The sequence below is a fragment of the Balearica regulorum genome, chromosome 4 (assembly GCF_011004875.1).
Source record: "Balearica regulorum gibbericeps isolate bBalReg1 chromosome 4, bBalReg1.pri, whole genome shotgun sequence".
Classification (NCBI taxonomy): Eukaryota; Metazoa; Chordata; class Aves; order Gruiformes; family Gruidae; genus Balearica; species Balearica regulorum.
Window position 1 is genome coordinate 32,174,357 of NC_046187.1, and position 20,201 is coordinate 32,194,557.

Consider the following 20,201-nt stretch of genomic DNA (forward strand, 5'->3'; position numbering starts at 1 on the left):
GAAGTAGAAGAAAAAGCAACTAGATGCTTGAGCAGATTTTGTAAGGCTTTAGCAAAGTGAAAGGTGAAGTAAAACATAGGTGTACTGCAGCCACCATCAACAGCTTCCTTACACTTCTTCTACGATGCGGTGCTCCAGTCTTTTGAGCGAGTGGTGAGCGTGCAGTGTCACAGGAGAACCGAGTCTCCCGGTCTCCCTTTTACTCTTGTTCCTCTCTTGGACTGCGTCGATGGAACAAGTGCTCCCACTTTATCACGCCTCCCACGGAGGACGCGAGAGGGTGGGCGCGGGTGACCGGGCGGCGGGCGGGGGGGAGCGCAGCCCCTCCGCGCAAACCCCGGCAGAGGGTGGGCCGGGAGAAGGCGGGGAAGCATGGCGTTAGCCTCCCTGCATCCCTCCGCTCCTCCCTCCCTCCCTCCCGCGGCGCATCCTCTCTCCACCCCTCGCCCTTGCCTCTCCCTCACACTCGCCGCCTGCGGGGCTGCCGTCGGGGGTGGCGCCAGCAGACCCGGCCCGTTCTCCCCCGCCTCGGGGATGTGCTGAGAAGGGGCAGCTCCCCTCGGGCCCCTCCGCGCCTCGCCCTCCGCCTCCCCGTCCCGTGCCCCCCCTCCCCGCCCCACGCCTCCTCGGAACGGGTCGGGTCGGTCGCCGGTGGCGGAGGAGGCCGGCGGTAAGTGGCGGGGCGGGGTGGGCGCCGTCTCCGGTAGCGGCTGGGGGCGCGGGGGCCGCTCCGCTCCGTTCCGCTCCGCGGCGGGGTGGCGGCGGCCCCCCGGGGCGCTCCGGGCTCGGGGAGGGAGCGGCGCGGCGGGCGTGAACGGCTCCGCTCCGCGTCGGTGCTGCCGAGGGCTGGGCTCTCTGTGTCTGTGTAGCCGTAGGGGTGCCTGTATGTACCTTATACACGCATAGAATTATATAGAGAGAAAATATCTGAAATATTTTATATATAGATACATTTCCTGTTGAACGTCCTCTTGTGGGCACGGGGAGAGAGGAGAAGCCGGGCGCCGTGGCCGCCTTGTGCCGTCGGCCAGAGCCAGCGGGTGCCCGTACGGTCGCGTCGCCCTGCCCTCCTCGGTAGGTGCCTCTCTCTCTCTCTATATGTATGTATACATATGGTCACCACGCCCTGCCCTCTCCCTCCCTTTGCAGGTGCCTATGCGTTATTTGATATACACCCGCCCGCGGTCGTGGTGCTGCCCCCCGCCTGGGGACAGGCCTGGGGACCCTCTTGGTGGGGGAGGCGGAGGGTCCCCTGGGCTGGGGCCTGCCTCCCCCTGTCTCTGTGGGTATAAGGCACTCCAGCCTCAGGGTGACAGGTACCGGAGGCAGTTTGGCTGGAGCACAAATACTGCCTTTCTTCACACGCTCATCACGAGTTAGTAGAAAGCTGCAGCAGCCCAGATGCCTTCCTAGACATCCATTCCTCCTACTCAGCCTCTGGCAGAGAAAAGAAAATAACAGGCAGCACTTCTTTCTGTGTGGGTGGAAGAATAGAAAGGACTATCGATAACAGATTCATTGAAGGGACCCTGACTTGTTGGTTTTAATTACTATTTTAGTAGTTTCAGTGTAGCGCTGGGTTGCATAGCTGCCACAGAACTCACTTGGTAGCTTTAGTGCAGTGCTTTTAAAATTCTGCATTCTTGCTTTTGCTTTTTAGTAAAATCTTTTCTCAGTCCTGATACACGCAAAGAACCCATTCGGTAAAACTCAATTTCCAGAGGAGTGATGTGGACTGTGCATAAAATGCTGGACTACTGGAAAAGCAGCATTTTCTATTTGCTCCAGTCCTTCTGGGTTTTAATGGCAGCTCCTTATAACAAGTGAACATTTGTCATTTAGAAGGTGGTTGGTTTTTGGTTGGGTTTTTTTAAGTTGCTGGTGTTTCTTTAAGATAATTTTTTCCTCTGGATGAGAGGTGGAGTATCATCAAATCACGGGGCTAAATCTTGCAATCAGCACATGAACAGAACTGTCCTTTGGAGGAAATGATGCCTTGGTAGGCAAGAAAGGGACTTACCGTATCAATGAATCCATCTTCCAGCCAGACCTGCATTATCAGCAACCTCTCTGTAGGATTCTGTGGAAGGAGGATCCCCAAGCCTTTCTTGGATTGAGGGAACTGCTCTTGCAGCACTATTTAACTCATTATGTACGGCAACATGTGAGAAAATGTAAAGGTGATTCATGATTTCACTGTTCTTTCTATCTGAAATACTGAGTGCAACCTCACATACAGAGATGTATTTGTGTATTGCTAGTAGAGATGTGGATGAAAGCTACATAATATGGGGGTATCAATATAATTTTTAAGTAATTGTGATCCCATTTGGTTTGAATAAAATTTTCTTCCCTTTCTGGGATAAAAAACTGGAAAAAAATCTTACTGAAAGTGTACCCTATTATTTTTCCTCTAGAGCTGTGTGAAGAAATTCTTCAGCCATGGATGTGTTCATGAAAGGACTTTCTAAGGCAAAGGAGGGAGTCGTAGCAGCAGCAGAAAAAACCAAGCAGGGTGTGGCAGAAGCGGCAGGAAAGACGAAAGAAGGCGTCCTCTACGTGGGTAGGTGGGCAGCAGAGATCGCGCTGCTGGTCGGTGTACCCTGGCATTCATTGCTGGATCCTCATCAGACCTATTCTGCAAGAAAAAAAAAAAAAAAAAATTTAACCAGTCATAGGAGACCATTGCAAAACAAATAAAAGGAGAATTGTGCCCTCCAGAGCTCCGGTTCTTTGAAGGCAAATGTTGGTACTTATGTCACGGTGTTGTGCTGGCTATGCATTACTGCCCTGTGGAGCCACATCTGTAATGCCATACGGAATGAGGTCGTATCGTACGAAGTGCCTTACAGTACAGCTCACTAGCTGGCACTCTATTCAAGAAGTTTGCTAGGTTAAGGCTGAAGGGGTAGTTGGCAGAGTAAAAATAAATTTAAAAAAGAAAAGATGTAAAAGCTGAAGTGGAAGGTAGCTTCACAGCATCCCATAGAACACGTGGTTTTTAAGTGGGATTTTTAAGAGAAGAAACTTGAGAGGTTAATTCAGGAACTGAGCATAAGCCATGCTTACTGCTTGGCATGTCGACAGTAACATTTTGTATGGCAAAGTGTCACCTCCTCATCTTTTAAATTATCTTCATGTTCTGTACTTACTATTGCATATCCATAGCCGATATTTTCCATGACTTCTCAAGGAAGAGCCACTGTAGTTAATGGTGTAGGGCAGGTAGACCCCAAGGTAGCAAAGCAGTTAAGTCACTTATCTAGGCCACACGAGAGCCTTCCACAGAGCCAGGGCTAAAACTCTTTTCAAATCCCAGATCAGTACTTTGATTTCACGATCATCATTGCCACTTAGCATTTATCAGGCTTTAGAGGACTATCTTGCAAATGCTGCCATGAAACATCCACAGGAAAAGAATCTGCCAAGACCATATGAATAAGTAGTCATTTAAAAAAAAAAAAGAGGATCTATTTCTCCTGTTCATCAAAGTTGGTTTATAAAAGAATGGAGGGGAAAAGATACCCTTTTCTGTAGGTCTTGTCTTTTTTGCTGATTTTGTAGCAGGTCAATTCTGTAGTGGATGCTGTGTGTAACTAGGGAGATGTGCACAGATACCAAAGAGAAGTTAAACCGAGATGAAAACTGGAGGCATTTCTTATTTCTTTTAAATGGGAGGTCTCGGCAATTCTGATGTCTTTTCAGGATTCCCTCTGCCCTTGCAGGCTACTGCCAGTCTGTAACAAATTATTTCTGTTCCAGATAGTTTGGACTACTCATTTGGAATACACTTTTCTCCGCTGAGCCATAGCAAAGCTCGGTACTCTTGCCAACAGAGATGGCAGTCATTTTAAAAACTAATTGTAAGATGAGTCTATTTTAAAATGAGCGTCTGCTCATTTTCAGTATATCAAAATAGGTGTTCTTTCACTGTACATTGTGCTTGATATCAAAGTTATTTTTCAGGAGTAGGGCTTTCTTTTTTTATTTTTTATTTTCTTTTCTTGTAGTTCCTGACCATGCTTCTAGAGTCAATGATTGATTTGTATTAGAAACCTGCACTGTGTACTGAATTAATCTTTGTGTCTGACCTGTTCTCCAGACTGTAATAATATTTGAACCTAGTTCTGCTTCCAAAGGCAACAGATTTCTTATTGTCTTCAGAGACGCTTTTGCTGAGGTTGAACTTTGGAGGGCAAGCTTGCTATTTATTTCAAGAACAAAATACCGAGGACAGCGGAGCCCTGAGCCGTGACAGGGACCCATGCATGTGAATGTACCAATGGTGAAGGATCCTTCCCACAGCAGATGCCTGCCTTTCAGGGGGAAAGAGCTGTATGCACAGTTTCAGTCATGCAGGTGAAAAAGCCCTTGGTTGGAAGCTGTCTCCAGGAGCTGTGGCAGCTCATGTGCCTGGGTGTGTGCCTGCCCGTGCCTGCTTGTAGGGAGCCACAGCTTCCCCAGCTGAAGTTTCAACAGGATCAAGTAGGGTAAGGGCAGACGAGGAGCTGGGTATTTCTCTGTCTACTTCCCAAGCACACAGCAGGGGCGGCCCTTCTCCTGAGCAGCGTTAGCAAAGGCTGGTGCGATGATCTCTTGGTTCTGTAGGCTGATAACGGCTGCAGTGCAAAAGGTGGTGAAACCCCTTTGTGAGCAGAGGAGAGGAGCAGCACGCTGCGTTAGAGCTCCCGAAGGTTTCTCCCTCTCTATGTCTATAGTTGGGTTTTCAGATACAAGTTTCACAGCCAGATTATGCTGTGAAAGCTGCCTGACATCTTGCAAAAAAGCACCTAACAACATTGGGCTGAGAGGGACCTGCTAATCGTTTTCAGTTTCAGCAGTCGGCTCCATAACATTCAGCCTTCCATTGCTGGTGGAGAATTAATAAGATGCAAAGTCTTTGGTCCAGATCCCCTAGGTGATAGGGTCTCCCACTGAAATCAGTGGAATTTAAGTAAATACGGGAAACATCTGGACCTTTCTGTCCAGGTTGCTTTAGCTATTATGTGAAAGATTGTAACAGAATTCTACCTCGTAAGAGTTCTATTAACAAAAGCTGCTGCCTGGGATGAAATATGGCCATTGTAACTTTTTTTTTTTATTTTCTTCTTTTTTTTTGGCACAAGAAATGTTCCCTTTGGCACAGAGGGAAACTTAGCGCTCTGAGGGAGAGTGGCGTCTTAGAGGATTAACTGAGAATTTTTTTCCCTCTCCATGCTGAAGTCTGTTCTTTCTTCCCTCAGTCCGCTGTCTTTGTCCTGCTCTTGAATACCCCAGATACCGTTCAATACAGTCTATAGTGTGTTGTTATGCTTTCAGGTGGTGGTTTGGGTTTTTTTTCCTAAATTCCTCTGCTGATGTTGTTCAGCATTGGCCAGCTGAAATCAGTGTCTCTGTCTTGATTCATACAAGCACAGCATCAGGACTTTTCTTGGTGTTAAACAATGGCCTGATCATTGATTAGAAAGGAGGACTGAGGTTCAGCAGTCCTGTGCTGCATTGTGTATGCCGTAAATTTAAAACTATGCCTCCATGTATGCTTCAAGAGTTGGTGGTGTGAAGCAGTGAGGAAATGGCTAGCAATACTTACCCCACTTGCTTTGAAACCAGGAACTGAGAGTAAGAAGGATGCTCTTGCACACTCTTAGTGACGTACTGCTCAAGAGCTCCTCTGAGCTCTGTGTGTGCTACCAGGGAGCTGAAGTTTTTGCTCGATTGACTCTTGAGTGCATGTTCAGTGCTCAGGAATGGAAGTTTCCAGTCTGATCATTTTTGATGTATTATACCCTCGCAGAACAAGGGAATAGTTTATCAGGAGCAGAGTGACTAGCAGATGAGTTGTTTACTACTCCCTGTGCTTAGCTGGCACATGGCCTTAGAGTAGAACAGCGCAGTCATGACCTATTTGGCAAGACCATCCCAATTCCTCTGCTGCACTCTCTTTCCATAAGCTTTCTTATTTTCCTTTGGTAGTAGAAAAGCCAGCAGAGTAGTCAAGGGACTCAAGGTCTGTCTGGTAACATAATGGGCTTCAGCACTTGAGAGCAAGTGTTTTCCTTAGACGATGATTTCTCCTTCCCCTAATTGGGGCTTACATCTCCTTGGCTTTAACCATCTCTTACTAAGTGACCTGAATCTCAGGGAAGGCTTGCTTGGGATAGTCTGTTTGTCTCTCAAGAAGAGTGCTGATATACACGTTCTTTTTGGAATAATGACAGTGATGATAATAAATAATGAAATGAAAAGAGACTATTGTATTTTTTTTTTATTGCACAAAGGCAAAAATTCTGGTTTTGGCTTCTCCCTCCCCTCACACAAATGTGTATTATAGCCAGAAAAAGTAACATTACCATGTACTATTATTGCTCCTGCATCGCCTAAGGAGTGCAAGCCAGCGTTAGGTCCTTTGGTCTTTGTATTATCCCTACTCTGATTCCTTCATTCCCCCGTTATGCACGGTATGATGAGCAAGATTATTGATGTTTTGGGAATGTCAAAATGGAAAACAGCTAGTTTCTCTCAGAAACTATGTGGATGACCAGCTTTCCTTCATTGCCAGCCTACAGAATTGTTGTCCTACAGAATTCAACTGTTGTATTTATAAGCCTGTTCAGGCAGATCCTAATGTACTTCTAGATCCTGTTGTAGCTGTGATGGCAGAAACAGCTACTTCCATGCAAGTGTGCAGTAGTGGGGCAGATAGTATTGAGCTGTAACATCGCTGTAAGGTCTGGACCACCGGTTAGCTGGTTCTTTGCCAATTTATGGATTTGGCTATACGTACCTCTGTTCTGTATGGGTCTGCCAGCCGGGCTTTCGCTAAAGAAAAGCCTGTCTTCTGCTAACAGAAAGAGACCAGCATTTCTGTATTAATTGTGGTTATAGCGGTGTTACGTCAGGGTAAGTGAAGTAAGAATCAACTTGTGTATGCCCCTCTGCAGATAAGAGGCGTTGCAGAGGTCCTCAGAGAGTTCTGTCGTACCATCCAGCGCTCACCAGCCCTAGGGAACTGAGTACTTGCTGTTCACAGGTTTCCATGTGTTAGTGGCTTGGCTTGCGGACAATAACTTCAACGAGATGAATGAGATACTGGCCAGGTTCTAACAATGCGTTTAAAAGCATATGCTTAATGTTAAGTATAGACACACTGTAAGCCTGAAATGGTGTTTAGACACTTCCTAGAAGTCGATAGAACCATCATCTGCTTAGATTCCAGCATGTGTTCAAAGTGCTTTGCTTCCCTAGGTCTCATGATGCCACAAGATTGAGAACCAAAGTCATAAAACAAGTCCTTAGGCATTAACACCTTGGATTTAATCAAATGGACAATTCTTTCAATGGCAAATATTTTCACTGAGATAAAACACGTTTTTTAAAAAGAGAAAAACAGAATAAAGGGCGGAAAGATTTCTCAGCTGTTTAACCTCTTCATTTGCTAGTTAAAGGAACATGTCACTTGATGAAACATTTTTTTTCCTCTTACTTATCATGGAGTATTCTTCTGCTCTAGCTCATAGACAACAGACGCTTTTCAATGCTGAAATCAATCTGATGGTCCCAAAAATACATTGCTTAAGTTCCATAAATTGGTGCTAGCAGCAAGTAAGACATATTGATGAATGAACTTGTGTTTTATTTCAGTGTTTAACTGTATTATTGTAAAGAATTGTGGACAGACTTGCTTTCTTCTAATGTATTTCTGCTGATACATTTTCTTCTAATATATTTCTGCTTGTATCAGTTTGTATATGATTATATACATAGTGTTAAGCTAAAATTATATAGATGTTAGAAGTACAAAGTCAGAAGTATAAATTATAATGTCTCAAATACTGAGTGACATACAGGCAAAAACATTGCATTACAAATAAGGCAATTTCTGGTTTGGTAATAAAAGAAAATCATCCTATCTATCTCAGGCAGACTAGGGTAAGCTGATAAACTAGGAGCCATAAACTCTGTCTCTATAATGCTTAATTGCTAGTTGTTAAGCATCGTAGTCCACAGATGAGTACTAATCCCTGAAATGTAGCAAAATTATAAAAGGACAGGTAGAGCTCCGGTAGGAAAAAAGCCATGGAGTTTTCAACAGCAATATGTGCTAATTTGTTTCTTTTCCCATCCACGACAGGAGAGATTGTTCCCTTCCATGCAGGGTGGTAAAAAGTCAGGGTATTTTTACATAGGTGTTCCAGAAACTGGTTTGGTGTTGAGGGTGGCAGAGTCACACTGCTTACACAGGTCTCGCGTTATGTCTCAGCCTAGTACTAGCTCTCGGTTTCTGTCTGCAGAATCTTTACGTAAGTTGTCACGTGTGCCCGTGACAAGGAGGACACGGGATGCGGCAGACCTTGGGTTTGACCCCGATGGCATTTTCCTGTTTGAATCCTATCTACTACTTAATGTTTCCCTTTCAGATTAATTTTTGTCTAGATCTGGCTAGCAGTACCAGCTCCCCATGATTTTAACGTCTAGGTCTTTCTGTAGTTAAAAACCGGTTGTTAACCGCTGCAGACTGAGATCTGGAGAAGAGGTGCGAGATGAAATTTTAAGGATCTTGTGGAAACTTTGGCTCTGATCTTCTGCAAAGGCATGCATGGGTCTCCTCAGGATGTTAACAGTAACGTGGTTTCCGTGCAGTCATCCATGTGAGTTTGCAAAGTGGGAGGCTTAATTAGTACGGCCATTAAGAAAATAGCAAGGCAGTCAGTACATATACATACAAGAAATGAACTGCAGAAGTATTTCCAGTATTATTTACCTTTCTACACCCAATATACATTCATGCAGTTGCTCTTCATTGACCATTTTGCCCTTTCCCTTAGATTGAATTATCTTAAATTAATTTTAATAATCTTAGGAAATACTATATGCAACCATATGTAATCTATATAGTCATCCCTCTTTATCATCCATCTAGTCTTTATCAGTACTTAAAAACATGTATTTTCAACCTAATATTGTTCTTTGTTTAGGTTCCAGGACCAAGGAAGGAGTCGTTCATGGTGTCACAACAGGTAAGACAATTATCTCTTAATTTCAGCTGCCTCCCTGCATTTGATTAACCAACCATTTAGCTGTTAAAAATTCTGTGTATTTTTTTGAGAACACTCCAATTTATGAATTTTGAAAAAAACATAGACAATTGAGAGGCAGAAAGCAACATTCATTTTGTCAAAATGCATGCACTGTTTTACAATCAAATATGTAAATTTAATATAGTTGTTCCTATTTTTGAGGGATCTTTTGAATCAAAAAGTCAAGCTGTACTAGTATGAGCCAGGAGACTAATGAAACCAGATTCCTAAACAGAAGGAAAGAAGTTGGTTTTGTAGAAGGAGATAAATCAAGGGTCTTTCTATTGTTTGTTTATTGCCAAAGGTGAAATATTCTGTGCTGGAAAGTTATAAACTAGTTGGCATGAAAAAGTGAAGTCTTTCTTAATATATATATATTTATTATTTTTTGCTATGAAGAACTTCGACCTATGGAAACTGAAAGCCTGGCTTGGATGCCCAGGTTTGTCTCCTTGTGATCAGAGGAGGCAGAAAAGTGGGATGTGGAGGTGGGAGCGAAGGAGAGGAATGCCGCTGGAGGAGGACGGGGGAAGGCAGGGTGGGGAGGGACCTGCCCGTACCTCAGAGGACTTTAATGTCCTCATTTAGGAGCTGGTAGTCGGGCAGGACCGATGATTGTGGAAGAGACGGGAATTGCTGCAACAAACGAAGGAGGGAAAATAATGTAGAAGGAGCCTCCTTCATACAGTAGGGCCGGTAAGAGCTAGGTAGAACGGGAAAACCACAGGGAGTGTTTGCAGTTAAGGCAAACGACGTCAGCGGCGCGTCCGTGCTTCAGTCTTTTAGACTGTCCACAGGGAAGCCGGGATGCAGAACGGAGTTCAGCCCCGCAGTCGCTCACTCGGCCCTGCCGTCGGCTGCAGCCCGCGTGGTTCTGCCGAAGCTACCGTCAGGCTGGCTGCCGCGTCACCGCCGTGCGGTGTGACGACTGCGGGACGTTCCCAGGCTGACGAGCGGCGGCGGAACTCGCGAGCGGGGAGAGACTGCGGCTCGGCAGGGGGCGTTCCCCGCGCGGCTGAGCCCGGGCACGCTGATTGGACGAGCCGGCAAGGGGCGGAGCCCGCATCCGTCCGCGCGGGTGATTTACACCGGCGGGAGCCTCCCCCGGCCGCTGCCGTCCCGCAGGCCGAGTCCTGTCAGAGCGGGCGGCCACCCGGGCTGCGGGGTGTGTGCGGAGGTACGCTCCGAGGTGGAGGGCGATAGCGCACACGCCTGCGGGAGGTGTGACGTGGTGCGTGAGCTGCTCTGCCTGGGCCTGAGGAGCATCCCAGAGTCTGAGGAGGTGGACCCGTGGAGCTGTGCTCTGCCGTCTCTGGTGCACAGCAGCCAGCTCAGAGTGACCACCTCGAAGGTAGGTCTGGGATCTGGTTTGTGCCAGGAGGAAGGCAATGTGATGGGGGACAGGGAGGGGTGCAAGCAGGTTACTGTGCAAAGCTGTGAGAGGAACCCCTCCTTACCCTCTCTGACACCTGTACAGGATATGTTTGAGGGTCCAGGTATGGTAGATGAAGGGCGTGATGGGATAGAAAAGGAGGAACCTGTGTAAGCACCCTCACCAAGAGCACATCAACCACCCCTTGCAACAAGACTTGCATTAAGACCAATGCTGAGAAGTTGCAGTGGTGAGTTATGGTCATTGGTGGCTGCCTCCTGAGCAGAATGGAGCCACCCATCTGCAGACTGGGCACTCTTTTCAGGGAAGTTTGCTGCTTCCATCCCAGTCAGGGATGTTGCCAGGCCACTGATGAGCTTAGTACAGCCTTTGGGCTATTACCCACTCCTGATCTTCTGTATGGTACTAATAATGCTGCAACAAGAAGTCAAAGATCAAGCAAAAGAGATTGCAGGGCCCTAGGAAAACTGCTGAAAGGTTCAGGAGCACAGGTAGCATTTTCCTCAGTCCCCCTAGTGATGGGGAGAGACTTTGGAAGAAACAGGCATACCAAAGACATTAATATCTGGCTCCAGGACTGATGTGTCTGACAGAGCTTTGGTTTTTATAACCATGGAAGAATCTTGAGACACAAGGTATGCTATGGCCTGATGGGATTCACCTGTCACAATGGGGAAAATGCATCTTTGCTCATAAGCTGGTAGGACTGATGGGAGAGGATTTTAAACTGGTACATCTGTGGCAGCAGAGAATTCCATGTGAGCCTAACATCTGAGTATCATCTGTGCTCTTAGTGGTTCTTCATTCCAGCCTGAGGTCTGTTTCCAACAACACACAGAGAGTGCAGTTTCAGAGAAGGTGTGCTTGCTGCACCCACAGTCTTGCTGCCACTGCAGCGTGGATGTGCCCCATCATTCCCTCCGTTCCTAGAAGATTCTTGTGACTCATCAATGTGTCCCACTTAGAGCTGGTTGGGTGGGAAGATAGAAGGGAAATAGCTTACAGGAAAGAAACGCATTTCAGAGTTTTGATAAACTGATTTCAATTTGTCAGTTATGAGAGTTTGGAAATGTTTTTTAGAACTGCCTAATGTCTCGGGAGCAATAGCGCTTTCAAACTGAAGTTAATGTTGAGCATGTATACTCACGTTAGCATTTCTAAACTGAAAAAGTAAATTTGCATTTTTAAATTTGTTTGCAGGGATCACTTTAGGTATGAACAGAAACCAGTAACTAATAATTTGTAGTAAGTGGCAAAATGAATGGAAGTCTTCGATCTCTACAGAGTGCAAGAAAACCTCAGCTGATCATAGTGCATTGAATAGAATGTGTAATTTTCTGCTGTAGAATATGGATTTCTGGAGATGTGAAGAAAATGTGTGATCAAGAAATTTAAGGTGTTTTTCCCCTAAGAAATTAGAAATCAAATAAGGGAGTAGAAAAGGATTTCTTCTTTCTTTTTGTTGTGTGTACAGGCACTGTATCATTTATCTGTGCTCACATAAGCCAATGCAAAGGATAAACAACTGTAGGTAAACTAACTTCGCAGTGTTTAGTATCACAACCCAAATAAATGATTAACTCAGTCAAGAGTATTTTTAGTAAGAAAATTGAACAGGACATCTGTGATAGTCCTTCAGAGTTTAGCCTCAGGCTAAACGTGCGTGTTTTTGTTTTGAGGTTTGAAATCTCAGTTTGCTGGACCTCAATTAAGAGAAATATTCAGAGGGATCATTACTATAACCCATAGAGGATTGCAGCAGAATGAGATTTGAGGCACATATATCCAATTTCATCACAGATGTGGGAGCAGCAACTGACAGCACTATCAAGCAAGTTAATAGGGGTGATGTTCACCAAGCTGGGCTCTGTGTTAGAATAAGTCAAGGGTATTTGCACACGTATAAAACTTGCTGAAGCACTGTGATGCTGCAATAGGTTAGCTTAGTCGGGAACTTCTTTCCCTCCTCCTGAGAGAAACAGCTGATCTTGAATGCTGTGAATACCTATCTTTGATTGCAATATGTGTAGTGAGACAGGAAATTAAGTAGATGAATAGAATTTTTGACAGGTTTGAAAAGATGTTAAATTTTGTTATGGAAGATACAAAACTGACTACAAAGCCAAACATAAGGAAAGCACATCTGTTACGTGCTGTGCCTATGAATAGAAAATCCAGAAAAGTTACTGGGAATTCTAGGCAAAACAGTGGTCGCTCCTCTCCTGCTTTAGGAAATGGGTGACACAAAGTGAAACACCCAAAGCTTGGGAATAATGGGTACTGTGCCACAGTTTGCTTCCATCTGGCCTGTTAAGTTGTTTGAAAGGAGTTTGGCTGTTGAATGAAAATGGAAAATGAATAGAGGACATACAGGTTGAAATGTGGCAGTGGGAAAAGGAAACCTAAAGCAAAATCCAGAAAGCATGGTTTCTAAAATGAAACAGTATAGGCTTGGTACTGTAAGAACAGAGGAATTGCTTGGACACATTTTAAAAATAATAAAAAATTGCAAATCTATGAAGAGTTGTTCTGGCAAGCAGAGAAGGTAGATAAAAACAGATTTTGGTTCACAGTAGTGATGCTGTGAGGTATAATATGAAGACACTGAGAAATGCTAGTGAAGTTGTCTTAAAAATCAAATCCATTTAAATCAACACTACTAAAGTTGTGACAAAACTGCCTTTTAGAGCACTTGTAAAGACCTACTTCGGCATTTGCCAGTTCTGGTGGTCTTATGATGCAGCAAGGTGTTAATAGCATGTGAAACCTGAGGTGAAATAACACCTTTTGTTATGTGAATAAAAATTATTCAAGAGGTTGGAGACAGTCAAATGCAAACTAGAATCACAGATCAAAATAAGTGTGTGTTCACAGTTGTGCAGTCAGTCCTTTCTTATTATCTGAGTCCCAAGGTCTTGCTAGTTTTGCTATTTTTGAGTGGTTTTGTGGTTTAAAACTCTTTGCTTGTGAAGGGACTGGGAGCTGGCACACCTCAAAGTGCTGAACAGCTAAATATGCTTTTCAGTCAGTTGTTTTCCAAACCCTGGAAGTACTGGACCGAGATGTTTCTTGCTTTAAACAAAGTATGACCTGATTGTTCCAGATTTAGTGGCATCAAGACACTGTAAAATGAGGATACCAGGCTGTGATTCACAGGAATATGGTGAGCATGTTATTTGTCAGGTCACCCTTTCTCAGAACTTCTGAAGATGAAGCAGCTTTGCTTATTGGTTTTATGGGGCATTAGCTTGTGTATCTCACTTGCCTGCCTAACTAACATCTCTGCTGGCCTTTGACTGTAAACGCATAGTTCATCCATCTTGTTTATCTCCCAGGGATAAGTGTCCAGAAATGTACAGTATCAAAGATGAAATATTTACAGTCAATCTCCTGATAATCAAAGTAAAGCACTGGTTGTATAAAAGACTGGGGCAAAAAGCCCTTGACACTTCAACCATATATCTGGACTCAGCTTCTGGAAGCAGACGTAATATCAACAGTTATGAACCATAGTCAAGTGTTTTGCTTAATTAATCTGATCATTTTTGTTGTTCTTGGCATTCTCAGTCATTGTTATGCCTGATGTGATTGTTCTAACCACATTAGGTATCTTATAGTAAACTGTATGGATTAAAGAACCCCCGATGTATTTATGACTTCTTTGTGAATCATAGAATGGTTTGGGTTGGAAGGGACCTCAAAGATGATCTAGTTCCAGCCCCCCTGCCATGGGCAGGTTCCAACCCCCCTCCACTAGACCACGTTGCCCAAAGCCCCATCCAACCTGGGCTTGAACACTTCCAGGGAGGGGGCAGCCACAACCTCTCTGGGCAACCTGTTCCAGTGCCTCACCACCCTCAGAGTGAAGAATTTCTTCCTAATATCTAATCTAAATCTACCCTCCTTCAGCTTAAGGCCATTACACCTTGTCCTGTCACTCCGTGCCCTTGTACACAGTCCCTCTCCATCTTTCCTGTAGCCCCCTTCAGGTACTGGTAAGCTGCTCTAGGGTCTCCCTGGAGCCTTCTCTTTTCCAGGCTGAACAGCCCCAACTCTCTCAGCCTGTCCTCATAGGAGAGGTGCTCCAGCCCTCTAATCTCTTTCGTGGCCCTCCTCTGGACTTGCTCCAACAGCTCCATGTCTTTGTTGTACTGGGGACCCAAGAGCTGGATGCAGTAGTCCAGGTGAGGTCTCACAAGGGGAAAAATCCATTGAGTAGTCTATCCATCAAATCCATGTGTCTCCAATTTAGAGCCAAGGATGTTGTGAGGGACAGTATCAAATGCTTTGCATATGTCCAGGTAGATGATGTCAGTTGCTCTTCCCTCATCCACCAATACTGTAACCCTGTCATAGAAGGCCATCAAATTTGTCAGTTACAATTTGTGCTTAGTGGAGCTGTGTTGGCTGTCATCAATCACTTCCCTCTTTTCCATGTGCCTTGAGCATAGTTTCCAGGAGGATCTGCTCTGTGATCTTGCTGGGAAATGATTTCTTCAAGTACCTAAGGCAACCTTACTGTCTGAAATACATATTCAAAAGTGTATTTAGTGTAGTAAGAGTAATTTCATTAATCCAGAGCAATCCTGTGGTTTTCATGTACTGCTATTGTTCAAAATTGAGAGTAACTAATTCTCATTTTGCATTGCTCCAAAGGTTTCACATTGATACCATATGTTACCCAGTTGTCTATAATAAGTAGGGAAAAGAAAGTTTCAATGCTAATAAATTTTGCACAGTCAGTCTTAGAACTTCAATTTCAAAGTTAGCCTTGGCATGGTCATTGTACACCATCCCAGCCAGGATCATTTACTGGAATGGACAGTCTCTGCATAAATGGACAGAAGTAATCGGGCCATAGCATGGCAGAGCCATGCAGAAGCTGATTTACTGTGTTTCTCAGCACTGCGATGCAAAGCAGGCATCAACTTTACAAACACTTAATGGGTTAAGATCATTAAATAACCTGGTGTTCAGATTAATTTAATTAGTTGTTATCACCCTCCTGCATTCTGAACTGATTTCTTTGTGTGTGCTAAATGCTTTTCCCCTGTTACTACTTAGTGTAAGCAATAAAATACATGAGATTGGAAACCTATTTTGTTTTTTCTTCTGTCGCTAGGATTTCAGAGCTGAAGGGTCACCAGGCTGGAACTTATTTACAGAGTCACTGTGGTAACAGGGACTTTGTTGGTGTTTAGGTATTCCTTAGAGACATGAAAGACAACTTTCTCCTACTAGTAGGAGTGCTTTTGCAAGTTGTGCTACGTGTATAGTTTGCTGGATTTATCTTCATGGCTCTGATTTCTGAATCAGTGTATGAGAGATCTTTCATGGTGTGTCCTGTGTCAGCTTTCTTAGGCTATGTCTGAAATAGAAGTAATCTTAAATATACTGCTTTTGTTACTACTTTTATCAGGTATCTTCTTGTTGTGCCAGTAATGGTGTTAGTGGCCTGATGGTTTGCTTTTTTGTTTTGTTTGCATATACTAAGCCTTTCCTAGGATAATGTATTTCTGGGAGGAGAAAACAGATTTCAGGCAGAGCCTTCCCAAAACACTCTAGTAGTGGCAACGGCAGCCACTGGGTAGTTGCTCTTGGTAGGTGGTCATACTTGCCGTGACAACATTGCCTGAGAAATGTGGGTTTAATAATGGCATCGGGAATTAGGTGGTTTATATTGCAGCATCCACAGTGCACCCAGTTTCACTCTGTTTCTTGATATTTTGCTTTTGAGGTGCAGTTTTTTAAGATCTTGAGATAATAAAACTAATTGTGACTATTGACAGTGAACACAGTGCAACCATGCACCACTTTACCAGAAGGGAGCAGCTGAGCATGTGATCCTTTGGCAGCCTCAAGCCTGCTCAATTTGTCTCTTTTAAATGTTCTGCCATCCAACATGGTTTGGAAAAGGGAGTTTTCAAAACAGTGTATGTCAATTCCATACAAAAAAAATTAATGGAAGAAAACATATATAAAAAGGATCTTGATTTATATATCTTCTATTGGATTTGTTGGGTTTTTTCCTTCTCTCCCAGAAAAGGAATGAGACAGAGGAAAAATTAAGCAATACTGAAACTTGCCCAAAACACGGCTCTTCCTTTTTTCTTTTTTTTAAATTTCTTGGAGAGTATTACTTTAAAACATATTTTTGCAAGATGCTACTTTTTTTACCTGTCTCTGTCTGAGATTTCTTGTTGCCATTCTAAATAATATAAGTGTTAAAAAGTTTCCATCTCATAAGGTACTCTGTTTCTGAAATACTCAGTGGACAATCAGATCTTAACATTCCTTGGAAGATACAGTGTGTTACTAGGGCACACACCTTGAGATATCTGTTTGCAAGAACAAGTAGAAAAACTTCCTATATAGGATTTTGTGTAGAATGCAGAGATTTTTGTAGTCTGTAGCTGGTAATAATCAAATGGGGCATCTTAATAGATGTCTTTCTGCGCTTGCTAGCATTATGTCAAACCTTCCAGGAAGGCAATGTTTGCTTTTCAGCAAAACCCACTTTTGATTTTTATTTTTATTTTCTGGAAAAGTGTGGCAATAGAGTACTAGATGGATATGATGAAAATTGTTGTGAATTTGTATCTTATTAACATGTATAGGTTGGAAGATATTTGGAGCAGACTTTTTCTGTTTCTGGTTTCAGACAAAGTATAGTCCATTGTTGTCCTGCTTTATAATGAAAGCTCCTGGTTTTGGTCATAATAGACATAATACTCAATTGGTTCCTAACTTTTCACTTTAAGCTAGTTAGAATGAGTGTTAATTGACCTGCCTCCATTTTCAGTCAACAGATATTTATTATTTGGGTCTTTAATAAAAATCATGTATTAGGTACATTGTTTACCTTTCCAGCTTTTTCCTACTTGTTGTTATTTAATGTCAAGCATAGTAATCTATGCTGCGTGCCCTGTGATACGTGCAGCTGATAGCCTTTATGTAAGGAATTAGAGAATTCTAATTTATCCATAGAAGGTCTTTTCTTCATATGCGCTTCCCAAACAAGTCTCTGAAAATGTGGCCTGTCTGCCAAACAGAATCCATTCCGTGTTCATGAAGGGTGCAAAGAGAGCTAGGAATACATCTTATGGATCAGGTGGGATTTGGGCTGAAGGAAGATACAGGATTAGTTAGAATTACAAAACTAATGCTGGATTTCTGAAGAACAATCCCTTGTTTAGATGAGTAAACCTGTTTTTTTGCCGAAAATCTGGCTGTGTAACTTTAAGGCATGAAGTCATCCCATCTCTTTTCTTAGACTGGTTTCACTGTAGCACAAGTGGCTTTCAGAAAGAGCCCTTGAGGATGAATGAGCAGAAAGAACCCAGTGATATTCTGAAAGGTGGAATGGCAACTGCTGATGTATATGTAGGCTAAATGAGTTGTTGTTTCCCTGGGGCTTGGAAGTTAGCTATTAATCCAGTTTGTTTTGGCATCTTCGGCATTCAGTCTTTTTGTAGATTAGTATGTCGTAGATGGGTGCATCAGCAGTGGGGCAGAAGTCTCAGAGAATCAGCTAAAAGGTTTTATTTTAAATTCTCCAATTGAGCAACAGTAGGTCTACCTATTAATCAAGTATCTTTTAAAAAATAAAAGAATAATCAATGGCTTTTGAGTCTAATGTAAAAAATCTTGTATTCCATGCCCTGTAACACGCAGCAAGTGTTTGGTGGATTAATTGGAATGCATTTCCAAACTGGGATATATTGAATGCAATTATTGTACATTATACAGTGAGTTGGACATAATAAGGACCCTTAAGTAACAATTTTCTTCCCTAAAATACAACTAGAGATGAATGAAAATGTCAGATGTCTTTCATGTGAAAGAAATTGAGCTGCAAATAAGGCTTATTTTTACCTCTGCTGCTCCAGTGTTACCAGATGGATAGTCTCATTTCTTAAGATCCACTTGGGGTACGCAAAGTGTAACGGCCTTATGGCTCTTTGTGATGTTGGGCTGTCAGTGACAGATATGATTCTCAGAAAAACTTACAGCTCCTAGAGCAATAATGTGTTGGACTTTTTTTTTCCCCCATCTTCTGCTTCTCTTCAGTGGCTGAGAAGACCAAAGAGCAAGTGTCTAATGTTGGAGGAGCTGTGGTGACAGGAGTGACGGCGGTGGCCCAGAAGACAGTGGAAGGAGCAGGGAACATTGCTGCAGCCACTGGCTTGGTGAAGAAGGATCAGTTGGCCAAACAGGTTTGTTTGTTTACTGTCTATTCCAGGTAAACAAGTGAGCAATGAGTGGTCTCTCTGAACTGAAGGGCAGATGGAGTGTTTTCTTTTGTGTCTATCAGCGGTATGAGTCCAGGATTTGTGTTATGCTGAACAAATCAACAGCAAAGAATATATCTGCTGTTTGTAGCTTGTATTTTGAGGGACCTGCAGGATTTGGGAACCTGAGTAGGATTGAGCATCTAGCCTTACTATTCCGAAAAGTCTTAACGAATTTGGACCACTGTTTAAAGTGTGATGTGGTGATTCTGAACTCAGCAGCCTCTAGTGGGGGCCAGCAGCTGTAGGATTGCTGTGCAGTTGAAGATAATTATTTTTCTGAATAACTCGGGATTGAAGAGCAACCTGCTGGAGCTGAAAGGTCGAACAGCAAATCTCAGGTTTAACAGCACAATTTATATCCTCTGCAGATGAAGAGCAGAAGGGTTTGTGTACTAATCCACTGACTGGTTAGCTACATTGCATCTAAAGTAAAGATCTAGCTGGAGGGTCACTGTCTTCCATGAATATAGTGACATGAACTCATAAATGCCTCCAAACTATTCTGAACTCTTCAGATTAAATCTGCTCTAGCTCATCCTATAAAAGACCCTGTAGGTATTTTTATTGCAGCACCAAGGTGAACATTAAGTATTTTCACAATACGAAGAATTACTACACTTTTATTGGTACACTGCAGTCGTATTCTTCCACTTACACTAGGTGAAAAGTGACCCCAGATAGCTGGTGGAAATGATGCTTTCCAAAATGTCTTTAGTGTTTTTTGGAGACAAAAATAACCCAGAAGAGACAAATATATCCTTTTGTACTGTTTTCCCTATGAACGCTTAAATGTTGGAAAAAATAGGGTTATGAGGAATATTAGTATTTGCACAAAAATAGGGGTGTCATGTGGATTTAGCATGAAGAAGTTCCATGGTATCTTATTTCCAGTTAGTGTGCAGAGAAGCTGTTAAAATGGAATCCTTAAAACCTCTTTTTTGTCCTTATCTGTTACTGAAGTGTATTCCTGTATGTCTGACAAATCCTATTGGTGCTTTAGTTTTGGGGGAAAAAAGGGGTATTATGTTGTGGTAGGCATTCACTCCACTGTGGTGGATTGGTCTTGAAAACATCTCAGAAACAGTTGTTTTCTCTTTCAAAGCAGTTTTCCTGGGGGTCTTTTTAGTCCTTTTTTTGTTCAACTATAAGTAGAATGTTGCTTTTGCTGTGGCCATAGTCCTTTGAAAAAGTGATGTTGAAGATTTATAAAATCGAGTATCTAATGAACTGCCAGGGGATACACGAGTATGGCATGGCCACAGTAGTGTATACCCTTAGTTTCTGCTAAAGCTCTTTTGTAGTTTTATGCTGAGAATATTCTGTTCGCAGGTCTTTGAATCCTTTACTCAGTGTCATAAGAATTGTCATTGCTGTAATATGCAATTAGGTATGGTCAATACTAAAGTACATAATATTTTTTTATCTTAATATATACAC

The 20,201-nt window shown here is 43.2% G+C and overlaps 1 protein-coding gene across 2 annotated transcripts in view; it reads left to right on the forward strand.

The window, feature by feature from the left end:
- The first annotated feature begins 430 nt into the window (after positions 1–430).
- Positions 431–20,201, forward strand: part of LOC104643098 (alpha-synuclein) — a 72,674-nt gene continuing 52,903 nt past the window's right edge. Inside the window, exons 1-5 of one of the 2 annotated variants that reach the window (XM_075751614.1) lie at positions 431–670; positions 948–1,074; positions 2,418–2,563; positions 8,976–9,017; positions 18,541–18,686. In XM_075751614.1, coding sequence (XP_075607729.1) covers positions 2,443–2,563; positions 8,976–9,017; positions 18,541–18,686 — 309 coding nt within the window. In that variant the 5' untranslated portion in view covers positions 431–670; positions 948–1,074; positions 2,418–2,442. The remainder of the gene's footprint in view (positions 671–947; positions 1,075–2,417; positions 2,564–8,975; positions 9,018–18,540; positions 18,687–20,201) is intronic. The other variant, XM_075751615.1, reaches the window with a different exon arrangement.